A 19,497-nucleotide genomic window follows, 5' to 3' on the forward strand; every position below is an offset into this window, starting at 1 on the left:
CCCACCAGCCTGCCTCCACCTGCCCACTTGGCCTTGGCCAGTTTTAGTAGTGGGATAGAACCCGACCTGCTACCATGATGGGGAGGGGGAGGCAGCCTTAGCGACTGAAACCTTATTTCCCAGCTCCTTTTCTAGAACACGAGGGCTTTCGAGTGTTAGGTCTGGAACAGTTGTGGTCTTCATTTGCTTCATGCTCTTGCCAGGTTTTTTTCTCCCTTTTGTGTCTGCCACCTCCCCAGTACCCCCTGCTCCCCCCTATTCTGTAAGCATCAGCAAGAGCACATGGTCACTTATTTATTTTTGATACAAATGTACATGACACATGTCTTGACAGCCCACCCACCACCACACAGGTAGAGCCTGGCCCCAGGGGGACAGGGAGAGCTGGTAGGCACTGCCATCTGCCTCTCCAGCTCCCAGGCTGCAGTTCAGATTCCAGATACCCAGATACCACAGGGCAGGTGCTGGCCTCTCAGAGGTTATGGGAAGGGGGCTCTCAGCTGAGTCAGGGACCCCGGGGAGCCAGCCCCAGGCTCAGACGCTTAGTTCTCTGCCCCAGCCAGCACATCCTCCTCCACAAGGGAGGGGGTGGAGAAATGTAGGGAAGTGGTTTTTGTTATAAGTTCATAGAGAAAGGGGTAGGAGTGGGGGGACAGATGAGGGGAGGTGGTGGGTTGGACCCCAGCTGGTTACCAGCAGTCCCTGGCCCCAGGATGGGGAAGGGAGGATGATCCCCAACACTGGTCCTGCTGTTCTGGTCCCCTCACCCTTCATAGAACTCCAGATGGGCCAGGCCTCCGGAACGGCACTGCCGCCCCGCACACTCACACACAAGCACGCAGGGACACTCAGTTACCACAATGTTAAAATTAAGGAGTGGAAGAGAGAGAGAGAAAAAAAACATTTTCCAGTGTTTGTTTGCTGCTAGGGACCCTGGGAACACAGACTGGGGCCAGTGCTCTCGGCAGGGGCCATTTGGCATTCAAGGACAGCAGCAGGGGGGCTGGTGGCTACAGGATGGGGGGACATCCACAGAGATTATGTACAAAGGAAGAGATGCCCCCGTTCAGCCCCCAGTAGGGCTGAACTGGCTCATGGGGGTGGGGTGCCTGTAGGGGGAACTGTCCTACTTGGAGTGTCCCTACCACACCCTCTGCTGAGGGTGCCCCAGAGGGCCAGGGGCTGGGAGTGATACCTTACAGGCCCCTGCACGCTAGAAGGGGGGGGGAGGGGAATGCTATGTACAGGAGGAGGTGTGTGGAATGTGGGGGACAGAAGCTCCTGCTACCCCACCTCCCTATCCTTGGGGGGCTTGAGGAGGGCGGGCACTGGGGCACCTGGCTGCCAGGGGAGGGTGGCAGCACTGAGGGCACTTGTGCCAGCAGCTCTGTGAGGGTGGGGATTAGTGTCTGGAGTGGCCCAGCTCCCATGGCCAGTGAGGTCCCAGGGTGCAGGTGAGGGTGCAGGGAGAGTTGTCACTGCTTCTTTTCTCGGGTGGTGATGGTAACCAGCTGCTTGGCGGCCTTGGCGATGTCATAGGCGCACTGGATCACCTGCTGAGTCAGCAGCTGGAAGTCCACAGGGGCACCGGGCTCTGGGGGCACGGTCTTCCGGCATTCACTCTGCAGCCGGTAGGCGCTGGCATTGAGCAGCCGCAGTGAGCTGCGCACAGGCTCCAGGGCTGGCCTCTGAAGGGGAGGCGGGAGTTGGGCCTTAAACTTCAAACCATGAGACTCGAACATGGCCCAGTGTGTCCTCATCTCCACCTAGGTAGCAGTCACATTCCCTGTACCTGCCCACCCCAAGACCCTTCCCAATCCTGCTCGTCTATCTGGTCCCAGTACCTTTGGGAAGAGAGAGGCCATCTCAGTCACAGCCAAATGGATCTTCTCTGAGCAGGGCACAAAGCTTTGGGAGGAGGGGAGGGTAAAAATTAGGAGAGTTTGCAGGGACAGTGGAACACTGGCCCCTCTTACCCTCTCCAACGCCCAGGGACTGCTAGGAGCCTTGCATCCCACCCGCATACCTGTCATGCTTGAATTCTTGGGCAGCCCGCAACAATTCCTGAATGTTCTTGGTGACCTGTTCCGTCTTCAGGATGACATCCTCTGTGCTGGGAAGCCCAGGGTCGAGATCTCCGTCCAGGCTCTCCAACTCTGGGTGGAAATCTTCTTCCTTGCCCAGCTCAAGAAACCTCTTCCCTTCCAGTCTGAGGTCAGGGTTAGAAAGAGATATTCCAGTGGTGAGGCTGCTTGCCTGCACCCTCCCAGACACTCCAGCACCCACTCAGCCTTCTTCCCTGGGGTGCCTCACCCAAGCAGCGGGTCCCCACTTTGCGTGTTCTCATAGTCACTGTCAGCACCGCTACCGTGGCGGGAAAGCTTGCTCTGGAGGATCAGGGAAGGGGTAGTAGGTGACATACATGTTCATAGACCCACACGGCCTGGCCTGGCCGTTTCCATGCACGCATCTCATTCAGCCTGTCCCTTGGGCACTAGGGATGGGAACTGGGAATGGGAATGTTACCGTGTGACGGCTTCCTTCCTGGGAACAGGACAGCAGTGGGGAGGAGGGAGTGAAGGGCACAGCTGAGGCTGACACCCCCTTCCGGATCTGAAACCCAGGGGGACTGGAGTCAGTTCTTCCTCCCTGCCACCTGTCTTCCAGTTTCCCAGCAGTAAGGAGGAGGGGGGCGACACGTGTATCTAGTCATCCCTGTGCCCAGCAGCTGGCACAAAACCTGGCACCCACTGGGGCTAAGAACCAATCTGCAGAAATGGATCCACTTCCCCCAAGCCCTTCTTACCCGGTAAAGGCCAGCAGGGACGTGTACTGAATAGATGGCATCATCCTCCAGCTCCTGGGGGATGGCACAATAGGCATCACAGAGGACCCTACGGCAGCTCCAACCCTGTTTCCCCCAATCCTTGACACCCAGAGGCAACTCACAGTGCTGTGGAAAGGCTGTAGCCGGGTGGTAAGCTCGTCCCCAGGTGGGCCCCCAAAGGGCTTCAGGGCAGAGCCTGGTTCATACATGGAGAAGGCCTGGCGGTCCCTGCGGTGGGCACTGCCACCAGGCCCCATCGATGTATGTTCTGCTCTGTCGCTGGGCAGTGGGGGTGTGGGCACTGGCCCCGGCGGCTGCCGAATCTGCAAGTTCTCTGCCTGCAGCTTGTGGATCTGAGAGCGCACGGTGGTGTCAGAACCTCCAGAGGCTCCAGGAGTACCCCCACCTCTGGGGGCAGGGGATCCTCCAGGACCAGGATGCTAGAAGCCCCACTCCCACCAAGCCTGCTGCCCTTACCTCCCTCTGTAGCCTCCGAAGCTCATCACTCAAGCTGCTGTTGACCTTCATGAGCTGCTGCACCTTGGCCTCGGAGGTAGCCAGAGCCTTCTTGAGCTCCAGATATTCCTGCAGTGTTACAGCCCCATCGGATAGGTCTGAGGAGTCCATGCTCTGCAGAGCGAGACAGAGGTGAGTCAGTCATCAGGGGCAGGGGGTGAATGCCCACAGAAGGCTCTTCTCAAGGCCATAACCAGCCCCTTGTCCCTGAAGCCCCCAACCCTATAAGGGGATAGAGCTGGCCCTTGATGGAGGCCCAGGGAGGGGCATTGCTCAGACCCGGGCACGGTTGTTCCTAGTGGCACCAGCGCTGCGCAGGGGCTCCTGGTCCGTGTCCTCGTCCGAGGCTACACTGTCGTAGTCATGTTGGTCGTCGAGGTCACTCTGGCTCCGCGCAGAGAGCTCAAGGTTGTCTGAGGGCACAGTCCTGTCACTCAGGATTCAGCCACACAACCCTTCTATCATGCCACCCCAAAAGGGAGACATGAAAGAGAATATTCTAGAAAGATGCCCATGGCCTGTAGCCCTATCCACACCCTTCCCACCTGTGGGGCTGCTCAGGCTCTTGCCCTGCTGTCTCCGCTTGGCCTCGCTGAGAATGTCTATGATCAAGGTGGCAAACTCTCGGGCATTAAAGCGGGCCAACTTCTGTCGCCCCTACAAGGCAGAAAGAACCCGGCTGGCATGACAGGCCCCCTTATAGCCGATAGACGGGGGTGGGAACAAAGCTGCAAGGGAGTCCCCTGTTATCTGGCTCATGGCCAGAGCACGGGGTTGAAGATGACACAGATTCTGGGTGCCGAGGGGAGCTCTCAAGAAGAGGCTGGTACCACCGCCTCCTCCATGAGGCTGCTCACCAAGTGCTCAAAGAAACAGCTTCTTCCCCATATCCAAATCCTAGTGCCAGCAGAGCCCCGAGAGGCCTAGGGCAGGGGAGAAGAGCAGGCCCAGACAACAGCCGCTGAGGAAGGGCAGGGCCCACAGAGCTGGCGACCCCAGGAGAGGAGGAGACTGCCCCAGGCCCCCCCATCCAGCCCCCTCACCTGATTCCGTGTGGCTGAGTACTCGGGGTTCACAGGCAGGAAGGGCACAGCACTGCGCTCTGTCACCAGGGTGCTGTGGTTTTGGGTAGCCAGCCACACTACAGGGGAGGAGCAGGGAGCAAATCATCCAGAGCATCCACGGTGTCCAAGCCCACAGGGTGGAGGTGGGAACATGCTGAGCACAGCCTTCCTCACTCCTCCCCACGCCCACCAAGTGCTGATGTTCAAAACAGGGATGGTCTTCAGACAACAAAAGCAAGGCTGGGTCAGGGCAAGGCTGGGCGAGGCTGGCCAGGCTGATGACGAACAGAGCAAGGCGACCCCTTCTTGCCAGGCCCAGCCCAAAGTTTGCGCTGGAATTTGGCTGTGGCCAGGAAGGAGTGATGTAGAGGGAGGGCGTGGAGTGGGACTGGGGAGTCAGCCAAAGTGGGAGGCAGCCAGAGCAGAGATGAGCCCCAGTCCAGGGGTGGGGGCGGAGGAACAGGCTGGCTGCCTCCAACTAAGCACACTCCGCCTGGCTGGGGAAGCTGTCCAGACTGCTGCTCACAGCCAGCAGGGACCGATATGCAGACCTGCTGAGCAGACCAACCCCAGGCATCCCCTCTTGGTCCCAGTGAAAAGACCTGAGAGCCACACCAGGTCCTAGCCCTTCCGCAGCAGGTGGGCAGGTACCCTCATCTCATCCACCCACGACCTTAGATGCCCTCTTGGCTCACCAGCATCATTTTCTCTTCTATCCACCTCGTCATACACATCCATGGCAAGTTCCTCAAAAAGCCGGTTGCTGAGCTAGAGGCAAAGAGGGGGACCCAGGCTTTGTCAGATCAATTGCTCCCTAGTGCTGACAAGGCCAGCCCAACCAAGATGTCATAAGACATGGGAAATGGCTTGTGTCCCCTGTGCTGCCTAGCCCCTTCTCAGAACTGGAAACTGAGGCAGGGGTCTCTCTGTCAAGCTCCAAGGTGGGAGACGACAGAGAGAGACCAGGTCAGAACAGTTAGTGCCCTCATAGATCAGAGGGGGAGCTAGGGCCCTGAAGCCTGCAGAGGCAGAGCCAGAGTCAAAGACAAAAGGCTGGGAGGGGATAGGGAGGGAGCCAGGAAGGCAGGAGGGAGGGGGACCAATGGCAGGGGTGTAGGTCAGAAATGGGGACAGCTCTAAGCATCAGGGGCCTGTCCAAGCAGACTCACCGCCTGCAGCTTCTTCTTGGCAGCTTTGGCCAACTCAGACAGGTCTAGGCTGTGGATGAAGGAGGGAGACGGGAATGGGCAGACATTAGAGGTGGCCAGGCCCCTGCCTGTGACTCCAGAACATGCAGGGATCCCAGGAAGACAACATCCCAGATGCTGCACACCAAACACCCCCCCAGCCCTCCCAACCTCCAGAGCCTGCTCCCGCAGCAGGCACCATATACCTCTGAGACATGCACTTTTGCCGAGATCTAAGTCCAGAGGGAGGCAGCAGAGGAAAGAACAGGACAGAGGCACCAATTACCCAGGAGCAGGGCAGTGCAAGCCTTCCCGGGGCAAACTCATGCCCACCTCTGTGCACACGTGAGCCCCAGAGTGCACACACCAGAACTCGTCTCCCCCCACAACCTGCTCCTCCACAGGCTTGCTCTCTCCCTCTGTGTCCCACTCCCTGGGCACCTGTGTCCCCGGCCCCGGTGGAGCTTCCCCCAGCTTCTGCCCTCAGTCTCTCTTCCCTAGGCCTTTGCCAGAGTTTTTTTTTTTTTTTTTTTTTTTAAGATTTTATTTATTTATTCATGAAAGACACAAAGAGGGAGAGAGAGGGAGAGAGGCAGAGACACAGGCAGAGGGAGAAGCAGGCTCCATGCAGGGAGCCAGACTTGAGACTCAATCCCAGGTCTCCAGGATCACGCCCTGGGCTGAAGGTGGTGCTTAAACCGCTGAGCGCCAACCGCCCCCCCCCCCCCCCCCCCCCCCGGGGCTGCCTGTTTGCTAGAGTTTCTTCATCCATCTTCCCACTTCTGATCCTTCCCCTACAATCCCCTTTCCCACCCAGCAGCTGGGGTGATGTTTCTGACACACTGGGCCATGCTTTTCCTGGCCTTAGAAACAACTCAATAACAAAATATGTGTATGGGGCATACTTTAACCGTACTTCAACAAAAAGCTCACTTAAACAATATGCTATGTGCTTGGCATGCATTATCTTACTTAATCCTCTCAACAGCCTAGAAAAGGCAGGAACTCTTGCCCTCATTGCCACGAGGTAACTAAGAGAGGTCAAGCAGCCTGCCTGAAGTCAAACAGCCAATAAATGGCAGAGCTGACTCCACACGTCAGTGCTTGGAACCCTCTCTACTCCTGTGGGGGCTCACAGGACTGGCCATTCTCTCGCCTGTTTCTATCCCAGTCCTGCTCCTGGGATTCCTCACACTATACTCCAGCCCCACAGACTGCCTGCAGTTCCCTGCACAGCACTTCCCACTTATATCATCTATGCCCTTATTTCTCTTTCGGTACTCCCCAAAGGGAACTACAGCTGTCTTGAGTAGGCGGCCTCCCTCTCCATACTGCAAGCTCCTTTGGGGCAGAGATCACGTCTGAGTTACCTCTGTGTTTCAGGGCCGAGAACAGTAGCTGGCACCGGGATGGAGCTCGGTTACCATTTCACTGAGTACATGCCGATATGTGTTTGAAACACACACACCAGGCAGAGTAAGACCAGAGAAGCAGGAGGGACGCTCGGCGTCTCAAAACAGAGTAGGTTTGGGTTCAAGGATCCAAGCTGCCTAGGCCCGACCATCCCTGTCTGCCCACACTGGCCTTCGGAGAGGAAGAGAGAGCCTCCTCTCTCTCTCTCAGACCCCCAGGCCAGCTGGCAAAGCCTGGCGAGGCTTGGCCATCAGAAGTGGCCACTAGGTGGCGCTAGCATCCATCTCGTAAGCTGAGTGAGTGGTCCCCACAGCCTAGGCGCCTGAGATCATCAGATCAGAGGCAGAAACACCTCAATAGTACTGTGCCCTGCACCCCAGCCCCTGCACAATTTCTGAGCACCCCACAGAGGCCTGGTCAGCAGTCCCGAGGTTAGTCAAATCCCTGGAGCCCACCATCTGTTCACCGAAGAACAGAGGTTTGTCTAAAGATTGTACAGTGGGGTGAGTGCCACTAGAAATAAGTCCGCAATCCACCACTCCTAGGAAAGGTGTTCTTGTACTCGAGCCTGTGTGGGATAGCCATGGGGCTCAGGCTGTGCTGGCCATATGTTGAGCTGACATCTCTCACCTGCCTGGGGGCCCAGCATCGGCGAGTGAGGACTGGGCAGAAATGCCAGCCCCCAGAGAGTGGAGGACCCTACAGCCTGGGGAGATGGAAGGGTGGAAGCTCGGGGCTCAGGCACCCACATGGCATCCAACAGCCTCTGGGAAGGGGCATCAGGTGGGCACTCACCTGTCAGCCATCTGTGGGATGATGTAATGCCCATTTTTGTGATCTGAACAAAAATAAAAATGCCAAGTCACTGGTGCAAGCTGGCTTGGGCAACTGGGAGCCCATCGCACTGCCATGAGCAGGGCTTGGCACCCAGAAGTGTCAGGGGACAGGGAGGAGGGCAGGCCACCCCCAAGAGCCATGGGAGCTGACTGAAGTTGTGCCCACCCCCACTCCTATCCCAGTGTGCTGTAGCCAAGAGCCTGCATCAATTTCACAGGAGCCAGTTGCCTAGCAACACCGTTCCCCAGCCAGCTTTGTCACCATGGCACCTGCTGCTGGGGTGTGTCTGGGTCCCACCTGCCTGGCCCTCCCAGGCCTGCCCGGAGCTCTGCTCACCCGGCTTGCGTCCACAGAGATAGAAGGCCAACCGGTCAGTGAGCTCATACTGGCACTCGACTAGCCTTTCCGCCAGCTCATGGTGCCCCGCCTGCCTGTGGGGAGGGGGCATGCCTCAGCCCTGCAGCAGCAGCCTAGCACCCCCACCCGCCAAAGCCTCACCCACCATCTGACCCTCACCTGGCATAATCAATGGGTGTGCGGCCATTCACATCAGGAGAGCCTGGGTCAGCCCCATACACCACGAGCAGCTCAGCCTGTAGTGTCTGCCCCGCCTTGGCAGCCACGTGCAGAGGTGTGGTGCCCTTCTCTGGATGGAAGAAGTTGGCTTGGGCACCCAGGGACAGCAAGCGCAGACACGTCTCCAAGTTGCCTGTCCGAACACTTGAGTGCAGTTGCTGCAAGGAGCAGAGTGTGCCACTGATGTGTGTATGAGGCCCTGCCCCTCCTCAAGCTGTACCACGTCAGGCAGCTGCTGGGACTCCTACCAGCTCCAGGGGCCCAGCTGAAGTTGGGTTGTCAGGGAGGACAGAGGACTTCCCCCAAGGAGTTAATGCCAAACAACAGCTGCCATCAGTCACTGGCTACCTGGGCTGCGAACTCTGGTTGAGACAGATGTTGTCTATGAGGGAGATGCTGTTCGTTCTTTCCCATTTTACAGAGACTGAGGCTCTGAGTGGCTAAGAAATGGCCCCAAGTCTTCACAGCATTTGAGTGGCAGATAGAGGATTTTAGCCCTGTTGTGTCCACTTGGGCGCTGAGGGGCCTTGACCACATGCTACCTGACCACACAATCTTGTCCCCCTGCTGTACCCCCTATTCTTGCCTGATCTGAACACCTTTGAGGCCTAGGGCTCAGTGGTGATGCAGGAGAGGCCCTAAAGGGTGTCACAGGTGACAAGAGAGGAGGCCCACCCATCCCCCATGGGGCCCCTCCAACCTTGCTGAGATCTTTGGCAGTCACCCCATCATCGTCCCGGCAAGGAAGCTTGTGCACAAACGCCAGCATCTGGTACTTGGCCCTGATGAATTCTGACTTGATGGGGCTGGGCAGGGCGCATAGGATGCGACGGTGAGCAGAGCAGGAGAGGCCAGTCACCGGTCCACCTCTTGGACCCGCATCTCAGACCATGCACCCCCTGCCACCACCCCTCTGGCCCAACTCACTGGACTTTGTCTTGGGGGTTGGCTTTGCGCCGGCCACTCTGCACTTGTGCGGGGTCCAGCAGGGAATGCTCCCAGATGGAGTTGGCCCCGTTGCTGGCGAGCGTGTGCACCATCTGCAGGGAAGAGGTGCCAAGTCAGGGTGCCCACTGTGCACCGGCTACTGGGGAAAACCCCTCCAAGTGCTGGCTGCAGCCAGCGGAGCTAGAAACAGTACCAATGGGCCTCCCGGGTACCTGCCACCGGTGCACCTTCAACCAGGTGGGCCACCTGAGCCTGTGGGTCCCACTTGGCACTTCAGGTGGCACAGCAAGTGTGCCAAGGCTCAGAGAAGTTAAGTGACTTGCTCAGTGCTACATGGCCAAGCTAGTACATGGCAGAGCTGGGGTGAGTGCCCAGATATGTAAGACCCCAGTCTTACAAGCCTCCTGTCTGCATGGCTAGCATAATGGGTGGAAAGGGTCAGAGTCAGGTTCTGCCCCAGGTGAGTGCTGCCCTTTGGAAGCTGCCAAAATCCTGAGCAGTGTGAGTGTAGGGGGAAACGTATCCATGCTCAGCACATTCTGCAGAATGAAGACCCGCCCGGCCTAGCCCCGTACCTGCAGCAGTGTGGGAGGCCAGGCGCTGTGGCGAAGGTGCTTGACGATGGAAATGTGGCGGCCCAGGCTCCGGTGCACACTGCAGCACTCGTCACACACCAGCACTCCCCTGCTGATGGAGGCCCAGCCAGGGTCTGCCGGTGGGGGAACCAGGGTCAGCCAAGGCTAGATCACAGGCAATGTCTCCTGGGCACCTGCTCTGGGCTCACACCATGCTCACACGTTCCCTTACTCAGCTTCCCAAAGCCCCAGGAGCTGGGACCATCAGGGCACACAGGTTACTGATGAGGAAGCTGAGCCATGGCGTAGGAGGGATTTCCCCAAAGGCTCACAGCAGGTGACTGGCAGCTGTGCCCCTGCCTACACATCTCTGCCTGTCTAGGGGTGAGTGGGGGGAGTGGTCCCCAGGGTCTACTCGGTGGGCATGTCTTCTTGTCCTGCAGCCTTTCCCAGGGAACAAGACAATTGGCCTAGCCCTTCCCCCGGAGGCAGGAATCCCCTAAGGGATGCAACATTGCTGTTGTGTGCCAGACAACCCTAGGTACCCCTCCTGTGTCTGGGTCAGTGCCACATGCCTCCTGCACCCAGGCTTCTGCTGGACCCACTGGCCCACCAGCCCGACCCACTGTATGCTTCCATGGGCTCCTGCCTCTGTCCTCATCTTGGCAGGCAAGAGGCCTTCTCATGCTGAGCTTCCTGGCCTCATCACTGATGGGCTAAGCCGGAACCCCTCTTAACTGGGATGGAGAGGGCAAAGGAACTAAAACTGGATACCCACTCTGTACTAGCTGGGCCTATATGCACGATGTCTCTCACAACTGTTAGGCAAGGCAGGAAGCGCTACCCTTGCTATACCAATGAGAAACAGTGGCTCAGAGAGATTAGAGTGCTGGCTCAAGGTCACAAAGCTAGTGAGTGGGGTTGCTGGGATGTGGAACCAGCACAAGATGCAAGAAACCATGCCCTGTTCACCCCACTGCTCTCCTTCTGCTCTGCCCCTAAGGAAGAAGCCCCAAGTGGGCAAGGGCCCTGGAGGGCACTCTCCACTCCTTGGAGAGAAGCAAACTTTGGAAACAAGAAGAGGGGGCCAGGATAGGGTCCTTCTCAGGGGCAGGGGAGATGTCACCCATCCCCGGCCCCTTGGGAGAGGGGGAGGAGACAGCTGCATACAGCTCAGGCTGTGGAAAGGTCACAGGGGAGAAAGCAGCCATTGTATGCCTCCAAGAGTGGGGGCAGGGAACCTCTCTCCCAGGACACTGTGCTCTGCCCAGGCCCCCTGCCCCAGTCTCAGGATGTCCAGAAGTAGGCCCCCCAGCGGAGGGACAGGCTTGGGATAATGAGAGTCTCTCCAACCAGAAGGTGATTCCCAGACCCTCCCCCTGAAGGACTTCCATAGAAGTTCCAGGAGAACTGTAAGGAGATTGAGTCAGGGTGAAGCCTGAGTTCTGCCTACAGCAAGTAAGTATTCCCTCTAAGGAGACAGGAAGAAACAAGAAGTGAAAGAGGGGGTTCAGCTCTTTAGGTCTGGGCTTCTTTGGGCAGCCCCTCAAAAAACAGGACAACCAGCTGCCTGTCATACACCTTCCTGGGAGTTGACTTCAGAGGCCCATGAGGAAGGGACTCACCACCTGTGCCAAGAGGGGGAGCCTAGGACACTCCTTAGTATTGGCTTTCCCCAAACAGTGAGGCACCCCAGTGAGCCACATGAAAGCTCCCTCCCCCCACTCCCAAGCACCACTGGGTGAGGGGTCTGCCCACCAGCCACCTCTGGCAACTCAAGCAGGAAGCTGGAAATGACGCAGCCTAAATTCCTCTTGTTGAAATGGTGGGGTTTCCTGTAAGCGGGGAGCCGCCCAGGCCAGGATCATAAATGGGCCACCCTGAGGCCTCCACCCCAGGCCCACAGCCCGACCAGAGAAGCCAGGCCTCAGAGGACTGCACAGATATCCCAAGCCAGGCCAGACATGGTAAGAGATCAGGAGTTGGGGAATAAGGTCCAAGGCTTTGCTCGGTACTCTCCCAGCCTGGGGGAGGGGTCCTACCTCTCTTCCACCGTGGCCTGAAATAGGAAGGTTGAGCAGGGGACACTGTCCTGGCCTGGGGCACACCAGTGCCAGCTCAGTTCTTGATTACACAGATGAAAAGCCCACCCTAACTCTACTGCCTACTTCTTATATGCCCAAGGGGCCTTGGGCCTACCCAAGCCGGAGCCCTTAAGCCCCACTTAGGCCACTTCCTCAGGCCTGAAGGGCTTCTGTAATTCAAATGACTATTGCAGTTTAAGGTTAAGGGACCTTGCTCCCAAAAGGCTCCCTAGATCATACTTGGGGTAGAAAGGACAGGGACATAAGGTGTTTTGTTTTTAATAGGCTCCATGCCGAAAGCCCCAAGGTGGGGCTTGAACTCACAACACCAAGAGTCACATGCTCTACTGATTGAGCTAGCCAGGTGCCTCCAGGGAACATAAGGTTCAGGAGATGTGGTGACCTCAGTACCCTGCTGAGATCCAGATGCGAGTCTGGTGTGTGTGGGCAAGCGGTAGGAGGGATCCTGGGATAATGTTAACTAATCATCAAGGCCTCTACTAAGGTGAATTCATGTTACCGCCCAAAGCCATTCCTGGCCTCTAGGGGCAGTAGGTTTGCTATAAAGGCCAGGGTCTCCTGAGCAGATCCTCACTAGGAGAGAGAGAATTCTCTGCCACTCTCTCTTTCTGTGGGTCTCTCATGAATGAATAAATAAATCTCTCTAAAAAAAAAAAAAAAAAAAAGGAAAAGAAAAGAGGGAGAAGCCCACCATCTTGAAAGCAGGCAAGAGTAATCCATGGAAATAAAGGTCAGAATGGCCAGAATGGCAGTTACCTTTGGGGGGTGTTGACTGGGAGGGGGCAGAGGAAAGGCCCAGAGAGCAACAGAAATGCTTTACCTTCAGATGGGAGTGGCTACTATGCAGGAGGTAAACAGGTAAAAAAAAGCATCCATCCGGCTCAACAATAAGGTGCAGGAACTTTGCTATGTATAAGTTAAACCTCAATAAAAGAGAAAGTGCCCCCCCCCCCCCCCGCATTCACTCCTCCCCGAACCCACCATCTACATTATGAAGAGACAAATGAGCCTGCAGGTTTCCAAATGTCCCCTAGCCAGTAGCCATCCTTGCTCACCCAAGTGCCTGGCACCCTGAGGTTCCACTCCCATGACCTGGGCTGCCCAGGTGGAAAAGCTGAGATGGAGAACCATGGGATGAGGAGCAGGCCCCTGAGCTGGATCAGGACTGTGAGCAGAGCGAGTGGAGGGGAAGGAAGGGGGGGGGGGGGGACACATTCTCCGGGGTTCCTTGACTCCTGCCCTCTCTTGGACACCCACAGCAGGCAGGTACACATATGGTGCCTGATGACTTTGCGCAGATGCCATAGCAGCCATGCTATGTCCAGCCGCCTTACAAAATACACTTGTCACTTGTATGCCCATGCCTGGAAGCAGAGGGAGGACGAGGACCTTTGCAGTCAGCCTGTATCTCACCTTTCACCTCTATGGTCTCCTCAAATTAACCAACCACAAAAAAGGCCACAGCCCCACTCCTAGGGCTGGAACCCCATTCACAGTGAGAGAAGCCTATGACTGGGTAGGAGGCATGTGCCTATGGGGTCCCAACTGTTGATCACCCTCAAGCCTTGTTGTACCTGGGCTGCTATAGTTCCCACACTGAGAATGCCACTCCTTGCGTCCCACAGAGATTGGGTCCTATGGTGGGGAATGGGGGAGCCCCAAGTAGCCAGCTGGGGTCCTGATAAGCATCTAAACACTCAGGGAGGCTCAACATGTGCTAGACACCATGCCAGGTGCTGGGGTAGAGTGATGTGTAAGACTTTGTCAGCACCCTGCCTACCTCACCATCCTTACCCCCTGCCTATTCCTGACATGTATTCTGGGTCAGGGGAAAAGGAGGTACCTGGGGCACGAGCAATCCAAGACATCAGATACACATCATTCCTCCCCGAACCCATTAGGCATCCATAGGTTTCAGACAGTCAAATGCAGTGGAGAAAGGAGAACTACCTTGCTGATTCTGTCCTATGTCCCTTTGGCTGAGAATGAGAACCACAGACTTGAAGATGGGATGGTCTTCAAAAACCATTTCTACTCCCAATTTCTTTGCTTCACAATTGAGAAAACTGAGGAAGAGCCCTGCCATGGGTCACAGAGTAAGCTGACAGAAGCACCCTCCCCCCAGTCCTTCTGGACCTTCCACCCTCACCCCCATGCTATGCCCTCCCTGCAGAGGTTTACACAACAGCCTGGGACACCCACATAAGGCAAGCTCTCCTCTTGGCCCCTCCATCCTCAGACCTGCATGCGGCTAGAAGAAGATCACTGTTTCCAGCTCATTAGGATAAGGATATGTAAGCCCAGATAGCTTCTTGAAGGCCCTCTAGATCATGACATGCCCTGAGAGAAGTCCCAGGGTCGCAACCACCCACGGAGTACCATGCCTCTGCCAGGCATCCACAGTCACCAAACACTTGAGCTTGGAGCCATCGGAACCACTGGAGTATCTGTGGTTCTCAACCTGTTGGGGTCTTAGGCCTGTCCTAAGGGTGGCTCAAAGTTATGGGTGCATGGAACAGTACCTCACACTCTCATGTTTAATTATGCCCTCAGTCCCCCTGGAATTCACAGACACCCTGAGCCTGCCCAGAGGTCTCCTAAGGAGTTAGCTTCTTTATTTTAAGGAGAGGATGGACAAAAGCCACGGCTTCCTTCCCCAGGCCAACTGCTGAGCCCCATCACTGGCATGGTCCTCCCACATCAGAAGGTAGCAGCCACTCAGGTCACCACTCCTCACTTCCTCAGCTGGTCAGGGGGGGGTTTCACATCAGCCTGGACCTGACTGTGCCGGGAAGAAGGGAAACACCAGGGTAAATACAGCCAGGAGGCTGGCCAGGAAGCCAGCGATATCCTGGGTACTGCTCCTTATCCACTTCTGGCCAGACTGGGCTACACAGGGCTAGGAGGGGTCTGTGCCCAAGCTGGGACAATGCTAAGCCCACCTGCCAGGGTTAAGCAGACCTTACTGGGGCATAAGAATAGCTGAGTCTAGTGGCTCCCAGGCACCAGGCAGCCTGGGGATGCCTGAGAGAAAGATGCCCAGGCTGTACTGGCCCTCAACACCAGGCCCTGCAAGTAGCCCCGGCCTTGGGAACCAGGGGCAGGCAGTCCTAGGAGTAGCTATACCGCCTCCCCACCCCCCCGCCCCCATCTGCTCCCAAGGAAACACTACCCCAGCCTCCCCTGGCCCATCTGCCCAGCTTTCTGCCCCTTGACCTCCGCCACCTCAGCGGGCGCCCAGACCATGCGAGCAGCAGGTGCAAGACGCGGGGGTGGCACCGAGATGACACAAAACCCCACTCGCCCCCACCTCCTAAACCTTGCGGGCCTCCGCCACAGCCCTCCTGCCACCCCAGGCTGGCGCTTCCGTCGGGATGTAGAGATGGGGGTGGGGGGCAGCCAGCCGCCTGCCTCCCTCAGACTCAGGGGTGGCGCCGGGAATGTCCTTCCCCGCTCGTCCGCGGACGCGAGGGCACCGGGGCCCCCCAGCCGGCCCTCCCGCCAAGGACGCGGCTCCGCAGTGGCCCGGGCGGGGGCCGAGGCCGCAGCCCCCAGCCCCGCGCCCCGCCCCGCCCTCCGGCCCCGCACGGCGCTCTCGCCAGGCCCGGCGCCCGCCCGGCGGCCTCGCAGCGCGGTCCCGCCCCCGGCCCGGCCTCGCTTACCCGGGGCGCTGCAGTCCGCACACACCTCCGCCCGCGGCCCCTTCCGGGACATCCTCAGCGGCGACGCGGCCGCAGCCCTCTGGGCCAGCGTGGGGGGCGCGGGCGGCGGGCCCGGGCGGCGGCTGCCTCTGCTGCCCGGCCCGGCTCCGGCAAGGCCCCGGCTAGGCTCCGCGCGCCCGGCCAACCGTCCGCCCCCGGGGCTGGCCCGGAACCTGCCGTGCCCGCCTGCCCGCTCGCCCTCCGGCGCCCTCCGCCCCGCGCCGCCCCGCGCCGCCCCGCGCCGCCCTGCCGCCGCTCGCTCTCCCCGCCCCCTGCGCGGCTCCGGGCCGCTCCTGCAGGAAGCGGCGCAGGCCCTGCCCACCGGGGGAGGGGCAGCCCGCAACCCGCCCCGCCGCCGGGCCCTGCGGGCCGCGCCTCCCGGAGAAAGGAAGCCGGGAGCGCGGGCGGGAGGGGGCGGGGGCGCTTAAAGGGGCCGCGGCCGCCGCTCTGCAGGCCCTAGAGGGCAGCGTCGCCTGCGCGCGGGGCCTCGCCTCCCTCGCTCCCGACCCCGCGGCTGTGTGAGTTCCCCTCACAGCCCTCTCCTCTTCGCTTTCCAGGTGGAGGGTAGCCCGAGGGGCTCAGGCCCGGGGACGGTGACCCTTGGGGGACCTGGGAAGAGAGGAAGGAGCTAGAGGCCCAGGCCCCCTTCCTCGTCAGAGCGCTGTGGTTTGGGGTGCCCGCCTCTGTGTGGCTGAGGTGAGGTGTGCGACCTGGTCCCCCATATATCCACATCTGTGTGTCCAGGTGTGTGTGGTCACACCCTTGCTGCTTCCGCACAAAGCCAACAATATGGACGCCCAGGTGTACCCCTGCCTCCCAGCTAAAAATACATCTATACCTCATCCATGCTGCCGTCCCGAGAGGAAAGAATCTGGGCAGTTTTTAAAGACCTCCCGAGGGGTGACCACTGTGCCTGTGGGCAGTAATATCCACTCTGCATTCGTCTTGGATACCTCCACGGTGTTTCTGGGCCACTGCAGGTTTGTGTGTCCAGGGCGTGTGCATATAACATACAGGGACCTTTTCTTATGGTGGCCTTTCTTCCTAGACTTCACACGGAGACGGCAATAGGCGGGGGGACAGGAAGCGGAGGCGCAGGCCGCACGTGGGTGCACCCCTGCACTGAGCATGCTCCCCCATACACGTGTGCCCCGCGTGCACCCAGCCCCCATCCCTGCAGCAGCAAAATGCCAGAGCGCTTTGCTTCTGGGGCCAGGGCCCGGGTGGCCGGGACCAGGCCTGGGGGCCAGGTCAGTGGTGACCAGAATTAAGGGAAGATTCCCAAGGGGCAGGGAGCCCTTCTCAGTAACAAGGGGGAGAAGGGGAGTCCTTGGGCAGGGGTTTGGGAGTTGGTCGATTTTATCCCAGCGGTGCCAGAACAGCAGTGGCTTGTGGGTGGGCAGGCTGCTTCCCTGGGGGAGACAAGTAATGCTCATGAGTCACACCACCCGAAATACAAGCAAAGCTGCCTCTATCGCCTTTTGCTGCAGCCCAGATTGACAAGTTTGTTTGAAATCGCGATCCACGGGGTATATTTATAATCGCACCTTTAAGAAAAATCTTTTTGCAGGCCTCTCCTCCCCCCACAGCCAGCCGCTCAGCTGGCGGGGCTTCTGCAAGCGAAGATACCTCGCGGTGGGGGAGCACCACCTGCCGCACGGTGCCGCACCCACACGGAGAAGCCAGTCTGTGGGCTTGGTAGCCCCAGGCTGGACGACGGAATGGAGCGGCCTGGCCGCTCTTCCCGGCGCCCCCCACCCCCCACCCCCAGGAGCGGTGGCCGCCCATTCACCCCCGATCGACCCCCAGCTATGGAATTTCATTTATTAAATGTCGAGGCGGCTACTGGCAGCTCCATCGCTTGGCTGTCTTTGTTTCTCTGCTGTGTGGGCGCGTCTCGAGCACGTGGCAGCTGGAGGGCGCAGACCCGAGGAAAGGCGACCTGGGTTTGGTCTAGGGCCGCCTGGCAAAGAGACCCGGCTGCTAAGGGCATAGGTCCCCCGATCCTGGCCGAGCTCCCCCTCTCCCAGAACTCCAACACTTTTCAGGGGAAGAATGATTCACCACGTCGCCCCCTCCCGCCCGCCAGCTCTACCTCCGGGCTGGCCCGGGGACTACCTGGGAGTGGCCCAGGCAAGGAGCCACACTCTAAACTTTGTTCCGGAAGACCCCAGCCCCGCCACTGCGGAGCTTCTGGGCCCGGGACTAGGGATAAAAGGGTTCCAGGATCTCCCTCTGGAGACGTCTCCACCTCAGGAAGCAGGACAGTAGAAAAAGAAATATGAGACAAGGTTCTAAAAACAATTTAATGAGGAAACAAACGTACAGGCATTCTTCTGGCCACTCCTAGCCGTCCCTCCCCCGCCCCAGCCCCTTCCCCAACTCCGGCTGCAGCCACAACACTCTGCTGACCCCTCGTGGTGGAGGTGGGCAGCGGTTCCAGGTTGCCCGAGACGCCGCCAGCTGGCTCCTCCCAGGCTGGAGAAAGGGGCGAGGCAGTCCATTCCTCCTTTATCCTTTCCCGCCTGGGCCTGGCACCGCAGGGCGTGGAGGAGGAAGGAGAGAAGACCACACAAAGAAACCTGAGAGAGGCGCGGAGAGTTTGCAAGCTTTTGCTAGCACCTCCCACACAAACATTTCTTGGATTGTTCTAAGTAGGGCTGGTATGGAATCCCTAATTCTTGTCCTGTTCTAAGGTGGACTCAGGAAGGCACAGTGCCCGGTCCTGCCACCTGTCTCGGTCCACCCGGTTGCGGGCCGGATGCGCTGTTTCTCAGGGCAGTTACTATCCTTAGCTCACCCCAGTAGGTAGTATTTGGAGTCTGATTTCGAGGTGAGTGGTCTGAGAAGACAGAAAATTTAAGCAATTTGCCTACGGCTAGGCGGTTAGTAAGGAGGAATTCGAACTCTGGTTTAGGATCCCAATCCCTCCTCCCTCCAGGGACTGGGCCACGCCTCTAGGTGCTTCCAGTCCCAGCAATAGGCAGCCCCCGAGGTCAATTACACTTTTACTACAGCGTCTTCAGGGACGCTTCTGGAAGGATCTGTCTGCCCTGGGGTTATCAGGAAGGAGGTCTTCTCTGCAATCAGTCACTTCCTCTCCCGAGGGGACCACAACCGGGTGGAGGTGGTTAAGCTGCCACCTGCTGCTTTCTCCGCCCAGCCCCACTCTGGTCCTTGCAGAGGACAGCACATAGCGGGAGGGGACTGTCCTTCCAGCATTCGTGGTCATTCCCTTTGTAATGTCAAGTGTGGAAGATGGAATTTAATTTTTTTGGGGGGGGGGAATTTAATTTTCTAATAGGGCAGGGAAGACTCCTACATAATACTTCACCATGCCAGATAGATAGATCCCTAGTTGCTCTGGCGACCTTTGGTACTAATATCCCGCACCTTTCTCAGGAGCTCCCTCCATCAGTCACTCTCCTTGGAATCTGGATCCCTCCTCACGTTCCACCGGGACCCAACTCAATCCTCAAGGCCGCACCTTCCTGAGCCCTCTAATGCCAGAGCAAGGCCTGTGGCCCCTTCCCTCCTCAGCGAAATGCAAACCGCCTGTGGGTGGGGGTGCACCCCAGTCCAGCCCGCGGCGTCAGGACACTGTCTCCGTTCCGGCCGGGCCTGACTCCCTTCCCCACCCTCTCACGGGATCGGGGGCGGGGGCGGGGGCGGGGACAGTGTGGGACCCTCTCCGGCCACCCGCCGCCCGCAGTTTCACGAGGCGGACTACATGCCCCATGATGCCACG

General features: G+C 58.6%; 1 protein-coding gene across 2 annotated transcripts; it reads right to left on the reverse strand.

Moving 5' to 3' along the window:
- Positions 1-281: 281 nt before the first annotated feature.
- GIT1 (GIT ArfGAP 1) lies at positions 282-15,961 on the reverse strand. Of its 2 annotated transcripts, XM_072747887.1 has the most exons (21): positions 15,711-15,961; positions 9,944-10,077; positions 9,348-9,460; positions 9,121-9,226; positions 8,361-8,578; positions 8,181-8,275; positions 7,803-7,845; positions 5,801-5,827; positions 5,577-5,625; positions 5,103-5,175; positions 4,387-4,484; positions 3,889-4,000; positions 3,623-3,756; positions 3,305-3,457; positions 2,950-3,180; positions 2,807-2,860; positions 2,527-2,613; positions 2,314-2,387; positions 2,027-2,209; positions 1,845-1,908; positions 282-1,688 (listed from the first exon to the last, which is right to left on the reverse strand). In XM_072747887.1, the coding sequence occupies exons 1-21, from the start codon at positions 15,760-15,762 to the stop codon at positions 1,476-1,478; spliced, it is 2,313 nt and encodes a 770-aa protein (XP_072603988.1). In that variant the 5' UTR covers positions 15,763-15,961; the 3' UTR covers positions 282-1,475. The 2 variants fall into 2 exon arrangements, with proteins under 2 accessions (XP_072603988.1, XP_072603989.1); XM_072747888.1 differs by lacking the exon at positions 5,801-5,827 and having other exon boundaries at positions 15,711-15,927.
- Positions 15,962-19,497: the final 3,536 nt, after the last annotated feature.

This window comes from Vulpes vulpes, chromosome 2 (assembly GCF_048418805.1).
Source record: "Vulpes vulpes isolate BD-2025 chromosome 2, VulVul3, whole genome shotgun sequence".
Lineage (NCBI taxonomy): Eukaryota > Metazoa > Chordata > Mammalia > Carnivora > Canidae > Vulpes > Vulpes vulpes.